The sequence below is a fragment of the Stomoxys calcitrans genome, chromosome 1 (genome assembly GCF_963082655.1).
Source record: "Stomoxys calcitrans chromosome 1, idStoCalc2.1, whole genome shotgun sequence".
Lineage (NCBI taxonomy): Eukaryota > Metazoa > Arthropoda > Insecta > Diptera > Muscidae > Stomoxys > Stomoxys calcitrans.
Genome location: NC_081552.1, coordinates 103,332,485 through 103,355,135, shown reverse-complemented (window position 1 = coordinate 103,355,135; position 22,651 = coordinate 103,332,485). Strand labels below are relative to the sequence as shown.

Below are 22,651 nucleotides of genomic sequence, written 5' to 3'. Positions count from 1 at the left end.
TGGATATGATAATCCATAGACTTCAATAAAACGTCACACGTTTTCAATTGTCAGGATAACAAACACTTCACAAGGTCTCTCTGTTATGCGGTCTCTCATCGAAGGTCCCATTCAATATCAGTTGGAATATATTTTTATGGCAATTATATGAAGGCAATATTTAGTGTCATAAATGGGGTGACTTATGCGATTATAGACAACTGCTACTTATCGAGCCGAAAAACGGAAGAAGAAAAAAAAACGAATTCGTAGCATTTGCACTGCTGCTGCAATGGTAGGCAGTTGGAAAAAAAGGACAAACGACTATTAAATAATACAGCAATTCATAAAAAGGCAAATAAACGCTTTAGCGTCATTTAGCTGGCGATTGAAAGGGGAGGACAGTTGTCGGTTGGCTTCCAGTGTGTACACATTTTGCTTTTATTTACGCTTGGGAATAATGTAACCAATTAATTTTTTGTTGTTTATTTGGCATTATGCAGTGTCAGAGTCATCATTTATTTTGCGCCCCGAAAGAAGGATGTTCTGCAGGCCAGGCAATGTGTGTTTTGGCAGAAAAGCCAATTGGAATAGACCTCAGCTGTGTTTGCGTTACAGTAGTCCCCGTTTCCTCATTCATACATTTACAATATTATTCTCTTCTTTTTTGTCGTTCATAATGATGCTGGCGTTTTGGTTTTTTTTTCTTTGCTGCTCTTAATTTCGTGACTTAGTAAAATCTCGAGGTTCAGGTGATGGAGCTTTTCATATGGTTTTATATTTGGTTTATTTTGGATTACTTTTCACATCATCTATCTATTGTTCTTTCCACTTTTTTCTGGTTTGGTGAATTTGTGAATTTATTTTCGAATTTTTTCTCAGCCATGGCTTTCGAATTTTGTCAGTTGGGGTTTATCACCAACCAAGGAATTTGTAATGCAAGAAGTTATGTGTGTTTGGAAAATACAATAAACAGTAAAACTTTCCTAGCATATATTTTTTATACGCTCTTCAAAATCATGATGGGTGATTGTATACCAACATTTTAATTCGCTTTTTATCGTCAAAAATCTATGTCTTAGACCCTATTAAGTGCATATTTTCCTCATTGCCATCCCATTTTAAATCAAAGTGGCGATTTCCGCCCGTCATCTGTTGGTGAAGGAAAATGGTTGATACTGATGGTATAATGGTGCAACATCGTTCAGGCACTACATTTACTGAAGTGCAACAAGTAAGGACAGCCTAAAGTGGGACGAAGCCAAACTTTTGATATCCTACACCACTTTAGATATGCAAACTAAGTGGTCGAATTTGAAATTTGCTTAAATTTGATATGCACAATTTCGATCAAAATCCGTACATTTACTAGTAGCCAAAGAGTAAATTGTTGTGTAAATTTTTGATAATATCGATTGCTAAATGGGTTAGCAAAGGCCTTAAAAGTGAAAATCGAAGATGCACATATATGGGAGTTATATTTAAATCTGAACCGATTCCCATTAAATTCAATAATAATACCGGGAGTCATAAGGGAATCAAATGACCAAATTATTGACCAACATTCGAACATATATATGGTAGGCAGGGACGTAGCCAGGTGGGGCGGGGTTCCTTGGGGCCGAGCCCCATCCAAAATGATTTTGTCTAATGAGTGTGGTTAATGTGGTAATTGTATCATAGATACGTTTACGCTATTAATACGATTCAAATACAACATACCAACGCACGGCCCTTGAAGCCATCACACCTAATATGATTGAAAAGTCTTCTAACCAAAGACGAAAAGCGGCCCATAGTGGTCGGTGTGTGTTGCTATCTTTGGCTTTCCTTTTTATACCCTCCACCATAAGATGGGGGGTATACTAATTTCGTCATTCTGATTGTAACTACTCGAAATATTCGTCTTAGACCCCATAAAGTATATATATTCTTGATCGTCGTGAAATTTTATGTCGATCTAGCCATGTCCGTCCGTCTGTCTGTCGAAAGCACGCTAACTTCCGAAGGAGTAAAGCTAGCCGCTTGAAATTTTTTCATTCTGAAATTCTGTTATATAAACCGATCTGGGGTCTTGACTTCTTGAGCCTCTAGAGTGCGCAATTCTTATCCGATTGGAATGAAATTTTGCACGACGTGTTTCGTTATTATATCCAACAACTGTGCCAAGTATGGTTCAAATCGGTCCATAACCTGATATAGCTGCCATATAAACCGATCTGGCATCTTGACTTCTTGAGCCTCTGGAGGTCGCAATTATTATCCGATTTGCCTGAAATTTTGTACGACGGATTCTCTCATGACCATTAACATACGTGTTTATTATGTTCTGAATCGTTCTATAGCCCGATACAGCTCCCATATAAATCGACCTCTCTATTTTACTTCTTGAGCCCCCTTAGAGCGCAATTTTTACTCGAATTGGCTGACATTTTACACAGGTCTCCAACATATAATTAAATTGTGGTCCAAACCGGACCATATCTTGATATCGCTCTAATAGCAGAGCAAATCTTTTCTTATATCCTTTTTTTTTTGCCTAAGAAGAGATGCCGGGAAAAGAACTCGACAAATGCGATCCATGGTGGAGGGTATATAAAATTCGGCCCGGCCGAATTTAGCACGCTTTTACTTGTTCATTTGCATCTCCGATCATTGAGCTTGTCTCGAAAGAGAAACAAATAAAAATTGTAAAATTTAATGATCTCGCCCTAACAGGCAAACAACTTGAAAAACTAAAGAAACAATTTATATTAAATTTATTGTAAACAACAAGGAAATTCCAAGTAAAAATAAAATTTTAGTTAAATTTTTTCATTTTTATACCCTCCACCATAGGATGGGGGTATACTAATTTCGTCATTCTGTTTGTAACACCTCGAAATATGCGTCTAAGACACCATAAAGTACATATATTCTTGATCGTTATGACATTTTAGGTCGAACTAGCCATGTCCTTCCGTCCGTCCGTCTGTCTGTCAAAAGCACGCTAACTTTTGAAGGAGTAGAGCTAGGCGCTTGAAATTTTGCACAAGTACTTCCTATTAGTGTAGGTAGGTTAGGATTGTAGATGGGCGAAATCGGCCCATGTTTTGATATAGCTGCCATATAAACCGATCTTGAGTCTTGACTTCTTGAGCCTCTAGAGAGCGCAATTCTCACCCGATTTGACAGAAATTTTGTACAACTGCTCCTCCCATGGCCTTCAATATACGTGTGCAATATGGTCAGAATCGATCTGTAGCTTGATACAGCTCCCATATACACCGATCTCCCGATTTCGTTTCTTGAGCCCCGAATCGGACTATAACTTGATATAGCTGCTCCTCCGTCCTTATACATTATACTTTGTTTGCCTAAAAACAGATACTGAGCAAAGAACTCGACAGATGCGACCATGGTGGAGGGTATATAAGATTCGGGCCGGCCGAACTGAGCACGCTCTTACTTGTTTCATTTTAATAGCAAATTTCAATGTGTATTTTCAAAGACAAAGTTTTAAGCCATTACAATCTCGATTCCGTTTTCCGATTTTGATGAAATTTTATCTCTTTATGTAAAAGAGACGCATGATTGACTGACGGACTGATCAACTACCAGCCAAAACGGCTAAAGCTAGAGTCAGGAAATTTGGCACGAATGTGGGTCTTGGGTCGTAGGCACGCGATAAGACGGGGTTTTGTGATATTCGTACGTTTAGGTATTAAAAATTCGAAGCGGTGACTTTTTACCCAGCGCGAACGGATGACGCTAGAATTATGATTAAAAAAATAAGATTTGGTGACAAATATTTCCCAAAATAGTACCGGAAGTGGTAAAAATGGTACGTTTTGTACCGCAATTGGTACTTTTTGGTACCTTGTTTGTTAGTTGAGCTAGAGCTTTGAATTTTACAATTAAGATACACAATGGCAATCTAAATTGGGATGCCAAAAGAATTTTTGGGCTTTTGGACATTTAGGAACAAAAAAGTACAAAAAAGTACAAAAAAGGTACGAAATAGGTTAACTTTGCATAGTGCGAACGAGTAGAGCTAAAACTTCGAAATATGTCTTAAATGATTGTTGTTGCGAAATAAAGAGGGTGGATAGAAAAAAAATGAAAAATAGTAATGGAAACAGAAGAAACGTACGTTTAGTACAATATTTGCTTTAAGGATTGAACTAGAGCTCTCAAATTTCATGTAGGTTCTAGTAACAAATATTTGTTGACTGACTAAGAAATTATTAACAAATCATACATTTTGATACCAAAAAGTTCGAAGTAGCTTATTTACTTTTGCAGTGAACGGAGAAAGGTAAAATTAACCAGTAAGGAAAGGCAAAAGTCGGGCGTAGCCGACTATATAATATCCTACACCTACCCTACAATTTTAAATTCGCGCAATATATAATTATATATGTAAATGAAAGCTATTTCTAAATCTGAACCGACTTTCAAACCGATCGTTTGAAAATAGTTGTTATTACGGTCATATAAGTGGAAATCCGGTGATTAATATGTATGGGTGCCACATCCAAATTTGAACCGATTTTGGTGAAATCTTGCAGATATTTTAAGATCAGTAACAAAACACTCCGTGCCTCAGATCGGTTACAAATTGTGTTTATTATAGCCATATAAGTGTAAATCGTGTGATACATATACATGGGAGCAATATCCAAATCTGAACCAATTTTGATGAAATGTGGCAAGTATGCTAAAATCGGTAACAAAACAATCCGTGCCAAATTTTGTACAGATCGGTTGAAAATTGTAGTAACTACGGCCATTTAAGTGCAAATCGGGTAATACATATATATGGGAGCTATAACTAAATCTGAACCGATTTGGTGAAATCTTGGAGATATATTAAGGTTAGTATTAAAGCATGTCGTTCTAAATTTTGTGCAGATCGGTTGACAATTGTTGCTACTACGGCTATTTAAGTACAAATCGGATGATACCTATATATGGGAGATATATCTTAATCTGAACCGATTTTTACCAAAACCAATAGCGTTTGCCTTGGGCCAAAAAGTGATATGTTCAAAATTTAGTGATGATTGGATAACAAATACGGCCTGTACTTTGATTACAAGACGGACGGACGGACAGACAGACGGACATGGCTAAATCGAATCAGAAAGTGATTCTGAGTCGATCGGTATTCTTATGAATGTGTCTAGCTCTACTCCTTCTTAGCGTTGCAAACAAATGCACAAACTTGTAATACGCTGTACCACAGTGGTGGTACAAGGTATAAAAGTTTACTAAAAATGATCGATGTTTTGACAAACATGCGATAAGTTGTGCCAAATATGAAGTGTTGAAATCGCACCAGGAGTGAAAAAAAAGTTCGTAAGTGCTGTAATTAGTACTAAAGGGTGATTTTTTTGAGGTTAGGATTTTCATGCATTAGTATTTGACAGATCACGTGGGATTTCAGACATGGTGTCAAAGAGAAAGATGCTCAGTATGCTTTGACATTTCATCATGAATAGACTTACTAACGAGCAACGCTTGCAAATCATTGAATTTTATTACCAAAATCAGTGTTCGGTTCGAAATGTGTTCATTCACCGTTCAGCGATGAGACTCATTTCTGGTTGAATGGCTACGTAAATAAGCAAAATTGCCGCATTTGGAGTGAAGAGCAACCAGAAGCCGTTCAAGAACTGCCCATGCATCCCGAAAAATGCACTGTTTGGTGTGGTTTGTACGCTGGTGGAATCATTGGACCGTATTTTTTCAAAGATGCTGTTGGACGCAACGTTACGGTGAATGAACACATTTCGAACCGAACACTGATTTTGGTAATAAAATTCAATGATTTGCAAGCGTTGCTCGTTAGTAAGTCTATTCATGATGAAATGTCAAAGCATACTGAGCATCTTTCTCTTTGACACCATGTCTGAAATCCCACGTGATCTGTCAAATACTAATGCATGAAAATCCTAACCTCAAAAAAATCACCCTTTATTTCGTACTTTCTTTATAGATTGAGCTTCTGATCTGAAATTCGGGATATAGGCACATCTTCGCAGTATGTTCCAGTAGACTAGAAGATTTTGTTGATTTTCGCACATTTTGGAACTAAACGTACAATATGGCACCTTCTTTACGGATTGAGATACAGCTCTGAAATTTGGAATGCAGTTACATCTAGGCTCTATGTACCGAGCGACTAGAAGATTTTTATAATATTCCTTCATATTGGTAGTAAAACGTACAAAATGGTACTTTATTTACGGACTGAGCTACATCTGTGAAATTAGGGATACAGATACATCTTGGCGGTATGTAGCGGATGACAAGAAAATTTTTCGAAATTTGTAGATTTAGATACTAAAACGTACAAAATGGTACTTTATTTACTGTTTGAGCTATTAAAAATTGCGATACAGTTACACCTTGATATTGGTCGTACCAGCGAAATATTTTCAGTTTTAAAAATTTTTGAAAAAAAAAAATCTTTTTATTTCCTATGCCCCTACAACAATAAAATTACTTTCTTTCTATTTTATGACCATTTAACGAAAAAAACTTGATTTTATGATTTTGACATAAATTAGAAAATGCCGTTAAAAGGAGTACGATTATTGCCATTAATTTTTTTTGAAACCATCAATTGCAACGAGGCATTACAATGGAATCCAGAAATCACACTCCCAAAAATTTTGAAAAGTTTTTTCGTTTGATTTTTGGGATATAAAAAACTGCCGACTTTCGACAAGTCAATTTTGAGTTATATCCAAATCTGAACCGATTTTTTCTTAATTCAATAGGCTTCGTCTCTAGGCCCAAGAAAATGCTTGTGCCAGATTTGAAGACGATCGGGCGAATACAGACAGACAGACTTAGCTAAATCGAATCAGAAAGGGATTCTGAGTCGATCGGTATACTTATCAATGGGTTTATCACTCTTGCTTCTGGGTGTTACAAACAAAGTCAATAAGTTATAATGCTGTGTGCCACAGTAGTGGTGTAGGGTATAAAAAGGGAAACGCATTCGTAATTTAACTGCTAGAACAAACCCTAAAACAACTCTGGTCGGAAATAACGCCACCGGAGAAAGAGAAATTTCTTAAGTTACCTATGCACTTCAAAATTTAATCGTGTATCTTAACATTTGTCTCTGATTTCATATGCCAAGTATGGTCATTATGAGGTACATATATATTGTTTTCACATAAAACTTTTTTCTTATTACACCTTTTTATACCCTCCATCATAGGATGAGGGTATACTAATTTCGTCATTCCGTTTGTAACACCTGGTAACATTCGTCTAAGAACCCATAAAGTACATGTATTTTTGATCATTATGACAAGGCGATCTAGCCATGTCCGCCCGTCTGTCCGTCTGTCTGCATTATCCTTTATTTGCTTATGAAGATATACCGGGATGATATACCTTTTTAATGAATATCGATCTTCAGAAATATCAAATATATGACGTTAGGGAAGCCTATGTAAACGGCAGTCAGCGTTGTCTGTTTTTATGGTATATCCCTAAAAGGTTAGTTTATTGCAGAAAAGGTTATACCTCACCTACAAGAAGGCGACTTAGGAGATATATAGTATAGGATAAAAAAATCGTTGAGCCATTCACTTAATCGGATTAGGAATTAGTTTGTTTGGTTTTGGTAATGAAATTTGACTCGTGTTATCTAGTCAGACTCATAGGGTTAGAGATTTACATTTAACCATAATCTTGTGGTGACAATACTTTCCAGTTAGCATTCAATATCTTACAATGTAGCAGCATAAAAATAACCGTTTGGAACCAGTTTGCCAATTGTAAAAAGATTTAAAACCGTGCTAAAACTCAGTTTTTATATAAAATTGAATTCACATTTTATAGTTGTGTCAGCATACTAAAAATAATAGAAGGAGCCCATTTGATGATTGTTTTCAAATCGTATTCAAATCATATTGACGGTCACAAGTTACATACGACTCAACATACATGTGTAACATACTCGCACATTTAAATGTTTATGGCGTATAATAAAGAGAAGAATGTGTGTATATATTATTATGAATATTTATCCTTAAATGATGTACACACATACATATCTTATATCCATAAGTTATTCAAACAGGCAATCCTTTTTATTAGTATGTAAATATATGCATATTTAGTTTTCAAAAAATAGAAATCTCTGATATCCCATGTATTTTGTTTCGATGTGGTTAAGTTACGGACACTTATAGACGTCAGCTGTTACTGAATGTTATCTTTAGCAAAGAGAGTAAACAACAATAAAAACAAATAGAAAGGCATTAAATTCGGCAGGGTCGAACTTTGGATACCTACCACCTAGGATATATATATCTAAATATAGACCGCCTAGGCCATAATGAACACGAATGTTGAAGAGCCTAACACAGCCCACTGTGTCAAATTTCAGGAAATCCGACTATAAACATGTAGTTATGGTCCCAATAATTTAAATCGGCAGATCGGTCTATAAGGCAGCTACTATCAAATCTGGATCCATCTTGGCCGAATTAAACTGGGATATTAAGTGGCCCAATAAAGTTCGCTTACCCAATTTGCAGCGAAATCGGACTACAAATTCGCCTATTATGGGCCCAAGACCTTAAATTGAGAGATCGGTCTATATAGCAGTTATAGCGAAATAAAGACCGATCTTAACCATGCTCGGTGCTAATATAAAGGAGTCTAACGCCTAACACAAAATTTCAGCAAAATCGGTTAATAATCTCACAGTTTATGGGCCTAAAACCTTAAATAGGAAGATCGGTATATATGGCAACTATATCTAAATCTAGACCGACCTGGGTTTTATTGAACACGGATGTTGAGGAGCCCAATTCACCGGCCAAAATTTTAGCGAACTCGGACAATAAATGCACCTTCAATGGGCCCCAGACATTAAGTCATGAAATCGGTCTATATGGCAGCTACATCCAAATCTGGACCGATCTGAGCCAAATTAACGAAGAATATCGAGGGGCCTAACTGTCCCAGATTTCAGAGAAATCCGAAAATAAATGCGCCTTTTTTGGGCCAAAGACCTTTGATCGGGAGATCGGTTTTTATGGCAGCTATATCCAAATCTGGACCGATATGGAACATTTCTTATATATAATTTACAGAAACGCCAGATCTCGGAGATGGGTTATGCGATTTAAGCGAAATTTTTTGTGCTCTCATATAGTACCCTTCACATACTGCAATGAGCAATTTAATCAAATGCAAATTGGATATATTATGAGAGCGAGAGCCGACGTGATGGGTTTAAACGGCAGCCGATACGGAACCAATGAACAATTGTGTGCCATATGTAATTTAGGAGAAGTAGAAACAGCAGCACATTTCATAGGACGTTGTCCAATTTTCAGCGCCATCAGAATGAAATTTTTTTATAAGCACAGATTATCAGATGGAGAAGTAATCCACTTTTTAAATGGTGGTGAAGATATTTGTTGGTTTCCATTATATAATTACTTGCGAGAGGCACTATCCTATAGAAAAGAATTAATAAACGAATACAACTATTAAACAATGTAAAAACTCATTAATCCGGTAGACGATTTTACTAAAATCATGCCGTATTGTACTTTATAACTTCAAAAAAAATTACAAATGTGATTACTGTAACATTAAGTTATAAATTGTAACGATTTTGAAAAAATAAAGTAAATTGAAATTGAAAATTGAAATAGTACCCTAGAAATAAAAATTTGGTATCCAAACTTCGGATGGGGTACCTAGGGGGGCTGCCCCACCCTAAAACCTACCAAACATTTACACAATTTACACCAATCACGACAATATGGGACTCAAATGAAAGGTATTTATAAAAAGAAAACGTACCTGATATCCAATTGCCGGACCAAGTGCTAGGGGGACCACCCCAACCCCCAAAACACACCTAAATCGGACGTATTTACCGACCATAGCAATATGGGACTCAAATTGAAGGTATTTACGAGTAGAATACGAATCTGATATCCAAATGTGGGACCACGTTTCTGGGGGTCCACCCCTTCCCCAAAACATCCCCCAAACAGGACTTATTAACTGACCATGATAATATGGGGCTTAAATAATAGGTATTTGAGAGTAGAATTCGAATCTGATATCCAAATATGGGACCAAGTGTTTTAGGGGCCGCCTCTCCCAAAAACATCCCCCAATGGGGACAAATTTACGACCATAGCAATATGGGGCTCAAATGAAATGTCTTTGGAAGTAAAGCACGAATCTGATATCAATATTCGGGAAAAGTGTCTATGGGGCCACCCCACCCCCCAAGAACACCCAACTAGGAAGTAGTTGCTGACTATTGCAATATGAGGCTCAAATAGGAGAGTTTTTAGAGTAGAACACAAATTTTATATAAGTTTTCCAGGCCAACTCACTGAGTGGCCGCCCCCCCAAACACCCCCCAAGCCGGTCACGTTTGCCAACTATGGAAATTTGGGGCTCAAATTAAAGGTATGTGGGAGTAGACCACGTATCTGATAAAAACATTAGGGGCCAACTGTATAGCGGATGTCCCACCATTATAACAACCCTCAAATAGGACGTATTTGCTCACCAAGACAATTTGGGTCTTAAAGAGAGTGGAACTAAATATTCATAGCTTTTAGGGCCAATACCCCAAACCGGACATATTTGCTGAGTTTTGCAATAAGGAGTTTAAATGAGATTAGAAAACGAATGTGATGTCCAATTTTGAGGGCAATGGCAATATGGGGTTCAAATAAATGATATGTAGATATATGAGAATAGAGCACATTGCTGATATATTTTCAGGGCTTAGTGTTTGGGGGACCACCCCACTCCCCAAACCAACCCTAAATCGGGCATATTTACCGACCATGACAATGTGTGCTTAAATGAAAGGTATTTGGGGGTAGAGCAAGAATTGATTCCCACTTTCGGGACCAATTTTCTGGGGGTCTACCCCTTTCCCAAAATACCCCAAAATCAGCAATTTTTTACTGACCATCGCAATATTTGGAAGTAGAATACGAATTTTATATCCAAATGTAGGACCATGTATTTGGGGCATCATCCCTTTCCCAAAACACCGACCATGCCAATATATGGCTGAAATGAAAGGTATTTGAGATTAGAAAACGAATTTGATAACCTATTTTGGGGCCATGTGTTTGGGGGACGCCTCATCCTGTAAACTCCTCTCCAGCCAATGGCAATACGGGGTTTAAATAAATGGCATTTGAGACAACAGCACGATGTTAATATTTTTTCAGGGCCAGGTATCTGGGGGACCACCTCTCCCCCGGAAACACCTCTAAATCAGACATCACCTTACATCCAAACTTAAATTCGTAGACCAATAGAGATCATATGGGATTGTTAAACTGTTAGTCAAGCGATATACTATTTTCGTAGCATGGTATTTCACTAAAAGATCTTTAATTGATGAAAATAAATATGTCAAGGAATCTTTTGTCCCATATAAAGTAAAAGAAGGCGCAACGGAGCGGGCCCGTTTCAGCTAGTGGAACAATAATGTCGAGAGACCTACTACAGCTCACAGTCTCAAATTTCATTTAAATCGACAGATTGGTATATATGGGGGCTATATATACCAATGCAGGCCACCGTAGCGCAGAGGCTAGCATGTCCGCCTACGACGCTGAACGCCTGGGTTTGTATCCTGGCGAGACCATCAGAAAAAAATTTCAGCGGTGGTTTTCCCCTCCTAATGCTGGCAAAATTTGTGAGGTACTTTGCCATGTAAAACTTCTTTCCAAAGAGGTGCGCACAGCGGCACGCAGAATCCATAGTGATGTGTACCCAAGATTCGGCCCGACTAAACTTAGAACTCTTTTACTTTTTTCGTATTAAACTGAACTCCATCTGCAAATTTTTTTGCATATTTGAATAAAATTTTTATTCTGAGCACGCTCAAGACGTTAAATCTGAAGACCGATTTATGTTAGAGCAATACCAGAATATGAACCAAAATATGAACTAATTTGGCTCATTTGCAATCCCAACTGACCTACACTAATTGAAAGTATTTGTGTATAATTTCAAGCGGCTAGCTTTATTCCTTCTAAAGTTAGCGCGCTTTCGACAGACAGACAGACGGACGGACGGACGGACGGACAGACGAACGGACATGGCTGAATCGACTTCAAATGGTATGACGATCAAGGATATATACACTTTATGGGGTCTCAGACGCATATTTCGAGGTGTTACCAACAGAATGACGAAATTAGTGGAGGAATCCAGTATGGTGGATGGTATAATAATGTGCCATTTTTGCATTTAAAACTTATCGTATTACCTACCCTTTATGAAAATACTTGTAAATGATATCTTGATGGCGAAAGATTACGAAAAGGACTATGTTATTAAGAAAAATTTTGAATTTTGTGACATCGAGCCAAAAGTGGTCTTTTGTGAAAGCCGAAAAGTCGCCTTTTTAATTAAGTCAAAAAGCCAAAAAGCCGACTTATCGTCCCAACTTGGGATTCCTACAGCGAGCTTGCGGTACTAGGAACTACAGCCTCTAGCGACATGTATGCGAATAGCCTCTAGCGACATGTATGCGAATGATATATGGTGCGGGTTGTAGATGCTCCAAAATAATAATGCCTCAGTGTTCTGGGTGGGTTGTAAGATTTCATTCATATGGCTGCTGTAGCTGAGTTTAAAATAATTGAATTACCGCTTAATGCCTTCAGAAAACATCGCATCCAAAGTCGAGGTTTTGAACCGGAGTCGGAACATTGAGCCGGAGTCGGAGTTTGGCTCAGAGTTGCCCCGACTCCGAACCGCTCTCCGACTCCGGCTTAATACCCCCAATCCGACCTGGGATCAAAGTCGAGGGCCAGGCTCCTCAGCCCTGGTCTCGTTTGACAATGCGTAAACCCATTTTCCGATGCTTTGTTCGATTAGAAGCACCGCGGCAGTAGTGCTGACATCTCTTTGTTGGTACAATTTTCTAAATTGCTCTATTAAAAAAGGCAGTGCACATCCTAAGCGACTTTCATCAAAAATTTTTGCAGGGGGGACACTAAAAAGCGACTTTCGAAGCATTTCTCCCTTCTCGTTTTCCCCATTTGCAGCAGAACATGTTGCTGGATATCATTTATTATATAATTAGAGCCATGTTTAATAATGGGGTGACATTAATGACTCGCTCATCGTTTATGTTGTCTTCTTCCCATTTCACTTTGGTAGGTTGGGTCTACAGCAGGCGTATGATGTTGATGACAACAAACCACCCCCATTGATTGCTTGGCAACTCAGGTTAACCATAAAGTTGAGAGCAGTCACCATAGGGGAAAACGTCAACTGGAGAACAGGGTTTTCACATGTCAATGGTTTATGGGCTTAAATGCTACTACCCTTCTTGTGGGTCCTTTTGTTACCCACAGGTTTGATGATGTTTTGAAGAATGATAGCTTGACGCAAAAAAGGAAAATGATTTAAATTGTAGACCAGGGATTTGTTGGTTGTTGGACGGAGGTGAAACTTACAGAATGGCGTTGCAGATGGTGTGGGATTCGGTTGTTCACCAATAAAGTGCTTGGAGTTGGTCGTTTGTTGTTGTTGGCTATCTCCACTTGGACTTTAATTAATTCATTTCATTTTATTTCTTCTTCTGGCTCTTTGCTTACATTGCCTTTTCATGGCATTTCTTCTTGTTTTTCTGTGGGTGCTTCGCTTGGCAGATTGTATTACGAAAGTCATAAGCAGGATAAAGACTGATGAAATTGTTCATCTTAATTGCGAGGACACTTTGCTACTCCATTTAACATAAATTAATTTGTGGTCAATTAGCTGTGGTTTAATTTTGAACAAAGGAATTATAATTAGTGGCGATGGTGTTGGGACAAAAAAATGGAGATCATATTGGTTGAGATAAAAATGTTCTGAAGGAAAAGAGCGGATATTAATCCGCCCATGCTACTTAGGTGTATACCTAAGCCAGTAATCGGCTTGTTGTGTGCGCTATAAAAACTCTAAAACCTGGCTTCGTCCCTGGCTCCTATGTAAACCGATCGCCCGATTTGACTTCCTACACCATTACAAGTCGCAATTTTCATCCGATTTGTCTGAAATTTTGCATTTAAAAACTGTGCTAAGTACGGCCAAAATCAATCTATATCCTGATATATACATGAGAGTTATACCGGCCTCTCGATCATCCTTGTTCGGTTCCTAGAAGCTTTAATTTTTGCTGGTTTGACTAAAGTTTGGTATGTAGAATAAAATTATGCCCTACAACTTAATTTATTTTGTATACAGTTTTAGCAGAATCCATGGTGGTGGGTTCCCAAGATTCGGCCCGGCCGAACTTAGCACGCTTTTATATAAACTCACACATATGCAATGCTAGAAAAAAAAGACATGCACACATACACTTTCAAGGAAAAAAACAAATTTGTCAATTATTTCCCCCTACCCTAATTATCAAAAACGCCAGATCTCGGAGATGGGTGGTGCGATTTAAACGAAATTTGTGTGCTCTTACATAGTACCCTAAAAATAAAAATTTGGTATCCAAATTGCGGACGGGGGGGGGACGCCCCACCCCAAAACCTACCAAACATATATATATATATATATATATAAACCTACCAATAACGACAATATGGGACTCAAATGAAAGGTATTTAGGATAAGAAAACGTATCTGATATCCAAATGTCGGACCAAGTGTTAGGGGAACCACCCCAACCCCCAAAACACCTCTAAATCGGACATATTTAATATGGGACTCAAATGAAAGGCATTTTCGGTCATGTTTACCAACTATGGAAATATGGGGCTCAAATTAAAGGTATTTGGAAGTAGATCACGTATCTAATATCAGCGTTAGAGACCAACTGTCTAGGGGACATCTTACCACCATAACAACCCCCAAATGGGACGTATTTCCTCACCTATGTGAGCGAAATATTTTTAGTTTTTAGGGCCAAGAACCCAAACCGGACATATTTACTGACTTTTGCAATAAGGAGTTTAAATAAGATTAGAAAACGATTTTGATATCCAATTTTGAGTCCAATGGCAATATGGTTCAAATAAATGATATATAGGTATATGAGAATACACCACTTTGCTGATATATTTTTAGGGCTTAATGTTGGGGAACCATGTTGAATAACGTTGGGGGCCACCGTAGCGCACGGGTTAGCATGTCCGCTTATGACGCTGAACGCCTGGGTTTGAATCCTGGCGAGACCATCAGAAAAAATTTTCAACGATGGTTTTCCCCTCCTAATGCTGGCAACATTTGTGAGGTACTATGCCATGTAAAACTTCTCCTTAAAGAGGTGTCGAACTGCGGCACGCCGTTCGTACTCGGCTATAAAAAGGGGGCCCCTTATCATTGAGTTTAAAAACTTTAAACTCAATTAATTAAAGAATGGAGTACACCTTACATTCAAACTTAATGATCACATAGGATTCAGATAAAGGCACTTATATTCTTAAACTACTAGTCAAGCGATATATTATTTTCCTAGCATGGTATTTCACTAAAAGCTCTTTAATTGTCAAAAATAAATATTTAAAGGACATTTTTGTTCCATACAAAGTAAAAGAAGGCGCAGCGGAGCGGGCCCGGGTCAGCTAGTTTTGATATAAATGTGAAGCATGGAGTTGCACCGGGCCGCCCGATATCCAAACCCCGTATGGTCCATATCTGGCCATGTTTGGATATAGCTGCCATATGGGCCGATTTGTTGGTTTGGGATCTTAAGCCACAAAATCCTTAACCGATTTTTTTGAAGTTTTAAATTGTGACTTTTACAAACTTTCCAATACCTGAACCGAATATAATCCAAATCGGCCCATAATTGAATATTGATATCGATATAGTAGGTTTATGGCAAATATATCCATGGTGGTGAGTATCCAAAGTTCGGCATGACCGAACTTAAAGCATTATACTGGTTTTTTAAAAATTTGTTAGGAGTTACTTCCGGTGTGTGCTTAAGAAGTCAAATCGGATGATCTGTTTATAAAGGAGCAATGGACATACTTATCATTGAAGTTGGAAGTTATAGCAGAAATCATTATGCAAAATTTCAGTCAAATCAAGTAATAATAAAAATCAAATCAAATAATAAAGACGCTAAAGAAGTAAAATCGGGAGGTCGGATTATTCGGGAGTAGGAGGTCGTAGAAGAAATTATGCAAAATTTGCTCCCTCTAGGGGCTCAAGAAGTACAATCGGGAGATCGGTTTATATAGGGGTTATAAACGGTTATGTACCGATTGAGGCAATACTTTACAAGAATGTTGGAGGCCATAAAAGAAAACGGCTTGTAAAATTCAGCCAAATCGGATTAGAATTGTGCGCTCTAGAGGCTCAAGATATCAATTGAGGAGATCGGTTTATTCGGGGCCTTTATAAGGATATAGATCGATATTGACGGCGATCAAGAATTCATATAGCCGGAATTGAATATTGCTTGATGTTTTAAACGTAATGAAAAAATTAGTATATCACTTCATAGGGCATGATGTGTATTAGAAGAAAATTTAATTTAAAAATACATAGTCAATTTAAAAGTAATGGAGCGGAGCGGAAAAAAAGGTACCCGCTCAGGATCCCTGGATATAGCTGCCATATACAACGATCTCCCGACTTACGGTCTTTCACCAATAAATGGGTTATTTATTACCGAACAGGGAACTGGGAGTTGCGTTAAGCCCTTAACGTTCATGCAGCGTTTGGCCTAGATCAGATCTCAACCCGATATAGTTGCTACGAGTTCATAATTCGTTGATTTTCACCGAATTTGGTCGAAATGATGTTAATATATATATCGGAGGCCACCGTGGCGCAGAGGTTAGCATATCCGCCTACGACGCCGAACGCCTGGCTTCAAATCCTGGCGTGAACATCAGACAAATTTTTAGGTTATCCCCTTACTAATGCTGGCTACATTTGTGAGGTATCCTGCTATGTTAAAACTTCTCTACCAAGTGGTGTCGCTATGCAGTACGCCGTTCGGACTCGGCATGAAAAAGGAGGCCCCATGTCATTGAGCTTAAACTTTAATCGGACTGCCCTCATTATATGAGAGTAGTTTGCCCTGTTCCTTTGTGGAAGGTTCATGGGAAATTTAGTAGTAGTAGTATGCTAATATATATACCTGCGGTGGTGGGTGTGCCAATTTCTCAACGTAATGCCTTTTAGCTTGTTACTCGTTAAAATTTCTTTAATTTGGCTACAATAATGCTAAATATTTCTTTCCTCATATTTTCAGTGTCCGCCAATTTGTCACAGTCACATCAACATCATCAATCCAGTGATAAGGATGGCAAAAAGAAACATACCCGCCCAACATTTAGTGGTCAACAAATCTTTGCCTTGGAAAAGACATTCGAACAAACCAAATATCTGGCTGGACCAGAGAGAGCAAAACTAGCATATGCCTTAGGAATGACTGAATCACAAGTTAAGGTAAGCCAAGCCACAATACAAACAAATCCATGGGAGATTTAAAAGAATGAAAATTTAAATTTTTATAAGGCCCCTTTCCTTGTTGTTTCCAATGATTTTATTTTTTTTTTGTCGCGTAAAAGTGTGCCTGAGATTACACGAATTGCGGGAATACAAATCTTCTCTGTCATTGACTTCAATTGAGTATGATAAAAATTGATTGAGGGCAAATAAAGCCAATCTGGCTGCCAACGATGCCATAAAAAGTATTTTAAAATTTTAGCGGGTTTAAAGGAGAAAAACAATATAACAAACAGAAAATGCCATAATTTATGTTTGCTTTGTATTTTTATTTTTCATGGTTTAATGATTATTCACCGTATGCCGCCCCCGATTTGTGTGTGATTAAACCAAAATACCACGAAAAACACAAAAACAAATCCGTTTGTCATCAAATTTGGGTTTTTTTCCTCTTTGAATTTTTGTTGTCATGTTGCTGTTGTAATAGATCGCTTTTGGCAACACCCTCGGCACACTTTCTTGCCCGCTCTTTCACCGCTCATTCGTTCCTGCGTATCCCAGTTGGGCGTTAGGCAAGTGTGGCATGAACAACATCATGCCCTAGACGACGCAAATCGCACGCACGTGTTTTTGCGGCATTAAATAAATCCTGTGTTTACATTCGCTCTTTTCCCTCACTCGAAAGCCTATCGACTGGCACAAGGGTTATTTGTAGTACCAATGCAGTGGTTTGACTATAGCTTTGTATCCGCTAAAATTTGTATATATTTGTATTGTTTTTTGGGGCTTATAATTTAAATTAGTTGTAATCCTTTTATTGGGGGCAAATCCAATGATCCTTTGTAGAGGACCATAAATGTATTTAATTTTGCATTAAGTAAGGAGGGATATGTTGTGGTGGCAATAATTGGCATTTTAGTTGTTAAAAATTAAATTTAAGAAAAATGGTATTTAAAAGTATTGGAAATTTAACGCATCATCTTCGTACGAAATTGTTTTACTTCTTCACAAAGTTTTCAAAACATGGCGAGTAAAGCGTTTAGAACTTAAACCAATATTTTATTATATATTGCCTTCATAAGCCTGCAATATACTTGGGGTTATAAATGTGATTTGCCCTAGTACATGCACCAAGAACAATAAGTAAGAGCGTGCTATGTTCGACCGGGCCGAATCTTATATACCCTCCACCATGGATCGCCTATGTCGAGTTCTTTGCGCAGTATCTCTTTTTAGGCAAACAAAGAATAATGAATATGGACAGAGGAGGAGCTATATCAAGTTATAGTCCGATTTGGGGCTCAAGAAGCAAAATCAGGAGATCGGTTTATACGTGAGCTGTGTCAAGCTATAGATCGATTCAGACCATATTGCACACGTATGTTGAAAGCCATGGGTTGTACAAAATTTGTGACAAATCGGATGAGAATTGCGCTCTCTAGAGGCTCAAGAACTCAAGATCCCAGATCGGTTTATATGGCAGCTATATCAGGGTATGGACCGATTTGGACCAAACATCGCTTAAATGTTGCAAGTGATACCAAAACACCACGTGCAAAACTACAGGCAAATCGGATAGGAATTGCGCCTTCTAAAAGCTCAAGAAGTCAAGACCCAATATCGGCTTATATAGCAGCTACCGATTTGAACCATACTTCGCACAGTTGTTGGAAGTGATATCAAAACACTATTTTGCAAAATTTCAGTCAAATCGGACGAGAATTGCGCCCTCTAGAGACTCAAGAAGTCAAGACCCAAGATCGGTTTATATGACAGCTATATCAAAACATGGACCGATTTGGCCCATTTACAATCTTAACCGACCTACACCAATAAGAAGCATTTGTGCAAAATTTCAAGCGGCTAGCTCTACTCCTTCAAAAGTTAGCGTGCTTTCGACAGACAGACGGACGGACGGACATGGGTGGTTCGACTTAAAATGTCACGACGATCAAGAATATATATCCTTTATGGGGTCTTATACGCATATTTCGAGGTCTTATAAACAGAATGACGAAATTAGTATATCCCCATCCTATCGTGGAGGGTATAAAAATTCACATTACGCAAGATTCTGGAAATGCAGGTCGATTATCAATGCGTCTTTGATCTGTGGTGCTATTCTGTAACTCATAGCGAAAAATCGTTTTGCGAAAAACGATTTTTTGATTTGAGAGCATTCAAAAAATTTTGTTTTTCGCTATTTTTTTTAACTTTAGTCGCGATCTTCTCGCTAGTGTGGCGTTAGCCGTGAGTGTAGCTTGAGTCATGGGTGTTGCATGAGTCGTGAGTGTCTCGTGAGTCGTGATTAGTGTCGTGAGCATCATTTAATTCACTCACGCTCACGCACGAAGAATTTTAATTCAATCACGGTCACGCACGATTACGTGATTGGCTTTGGATATTACTCACGAATCGTATGACTCACACGTGATTCACGCGTGACACGACTACTGACAACTCACGTGCACATCACCTAGTGGTAATCCTATCCAAAAAAAAACGAAATCAGAAAGAAGAAACGAATAAATAATTCTTCTGGCCTGAAGATAGATACATAGATAGTAAATTTGGCCAGGCCGGATCTTAAATACCCTTTACCGTTGATCACATACGCCAAATAGGGTAAGAATTGCGCCCTCTAGAGGCTCAATAAGATAAATCGGAACATCGGTTAATTTTTGGAGCTATTTCAGGCTATAGACCGATGAAATGGGTGGAAGTAATAATAAAAGGCAACGTGTAATTAACTGCCACGGATGGTAATTAAGATTTCTACAGGCTCAAAAGTCAAATCGGGAGATCGATTTTTAGGGAAGCTATATAAAAATGTGGACCGATGTGGCTATATTTCTTTGGGTGGAAGGAACTTTTCATTTGGTGGAGGTGAAAAATATGTTGATGTTTGGCTGGACTATAAATTCAATTACGAAAAAGGCATCTTTTTCCCTCTACACCTGCAAGAGCTATATTGGAAACACCTCTGTGTTTAAATAGCATGTCACGTACTACAGACTTTATATAGGTCCATATGGTTTAATGATCTGGTGGATGACGCTTTAAGAATCCAACTAAAATTCAATACTCAGCCAAATCAGCATTTTATAATACATTTACTAACTTATTCACAAAAGTTTATGTTGATTTCAAATAGGTTTATTTGACAGATTTCCTTTATAGAACTGTCAAATAAACATATTTTAAGGCTTCATCTAGTTTTGTGAATAATGCCGTTAATGTTTTGGACGACTGTCGCTAGGATTGTGTATACCAGATAAAGTCAATTGGAAGTGCAATATCCCTGGAAATTGATGGTACATAAACTTCGACAAGGATGCTTCTTAAGAGTATAACCCATATAGGCCTCCAAATATTCTCCTAAAAAAGTGCGACTGAGCATATGGTGCTCTACACCGTACTCAATAGTCGTTGGATAATTAGATCACCTTAATCAATTTCACAAAAGTGTTGATGGAGATACATGGCGTATCAGAAATCACAATCCATCACGGTAGTCAAAGTGTTTTGAAAACCGCACACACTTACCTATTTTTTGATCAGATAGTATTGAATATGATCTCAAGCTGGAATATGTTTGAAAAATCATATAATCAGACTTTGTCATTTGGTTTACTCATTCGTAGCTATTTTTTTTTTTTTGCATAGTTACCTCATTAATGGATACGAGATCAATGCCACTATCATGCAACTACGTAACAAAGACGGTTTTGATTATGATGCTCGATCCACCCAACCTTATTTAGTTGAACAACATTTCTAAAATTTCTTCTAATTAACAATGAAGATTGTTAAAAAATGCTTTAATTACCAAGTCTTTTACGTAAGTGGCCAGAATCGTTCATGAATTGGTATCAAAATTTTTGATTTTTTTAACGTGATTCCTTGAGCTTACGAAATCATTTTGGAGAATTTGTTTATTAGCGTTTTTATTTAAAACTGAACTCAATATTACATATACATTTACTATTATCATGAAGCTTAGGAAAATTTATATGGAACATCCTGTTTTGGAGAACAATCTGTTTCATGTAATGATTTTGATTTTGTGACTAATTTACATTTTGTCATGTCTGCCATAAACTAGACTGAACAAATCGCTTGTTTTTTGATTCCATGAAATTATGCACAATGGTAGATTTAGGCAAATATACACATCAATGTGGCCCAGAAATGACAGCAGTATTCCATTTGCATACTCGCTATGAAACTTCTCCAGTGTAACTAAATGAAAGGGAGGAGTTGGCTAGGGCGTAGACAATAATTCAGGTAGGATTTGATTTGCAGCATATAATTTACTATTTTTACCGTTAGTAGAAATACTTCAGAAAGATGTCCTTGTACAAAATCCTTCCTGCTCCATTCTACTGCTGAATATAAATATAAATAATTATCAAAGCAGACGGTTTAAAAATAAGTTATGTAGAGGGAAATATTTATAATATATCTAATATTTCATACATTATATGCAATTAATTGAATATTAAATTTTAATAAGCCCGTTTTAATGTCTAAAATGTTTTGCCACAGAAAGTTTTGTCTTTAGTTTAGCACTAATTTTGTGGCAGCAAAACGATTTCGTACAGAAATATTTGATTATTGAAAAATTACTGCAACTTAATTGCCTGATAAACAGATCCTTGGAAATAGGCATATCAGCCACTGGTATACGTTCCGTTTCTAAAGGTGGCTAGACTCTCTTGTTCACTACCATCGGATTGCTCAATGTGAGTTTAAAGGCCAAAATAATTGCAGCTCTACGATTCGCCTATCTGCCAAAGAATTGGCTCCTAAGTATAATATTTACACGTGTCTTTTCAACCTTTTATACCCACCACCGAAGGATGGGGGAATATTTATTTTGTCAATCCATTTGCAACACATCGAAATATCCGTTTCCGACCCGAAAATCTAAGACGATCTAGCCATGTCCGTTCGTCTGTCCGTCTGTCTGTTGAAATCACGCTACAGTCTTTAATAATAGAGATATTGACCTGCAACTTTGTACAGATTCTTGTTTTTTTTGTTCGTAAACAGGTTAAGTTCGTGAGCTATATCAGACTATATCTTGATATAGCCCCCATATAGACCGATCCGCCACATTTATTATTCGATTTTGCTGAAATTTGGGACAGTGAGTTGCGTTAGGCCACTCGACATCCACCTCGACTTCAATTGATCCCAGATCGGTTCAGATTTGGATATAGCTGCCATATAGACCGATCTCTCG

At 37.7% G+C, this 22,651-nt stretch overlaps 1 protein-coding gene across 2 annotated transcripts in view; it reads left to right on the top strand.

The window, feature by feature from the left end:
• Positions 1–22,651, top strand: part of LOC106094805 (homeobox protein Nkx-6.1) — an 86,656-nt gene that overhangs the window by 44,004 nt on the left and 20,001 nt on the right. For both annotated transcript variants that reach the window (XM_059360138.1, XM_059360137.1), the window contains exon 3: positions 17,207–17,403. In XM_059360138.1, coding sequence (XP_059216121.1) covers positions 17,207–17,403 — 197 coding nt within the window. The remainder of the gene's footprint in view (positions 1–17,206; positions 17,404–22,651) is intronic.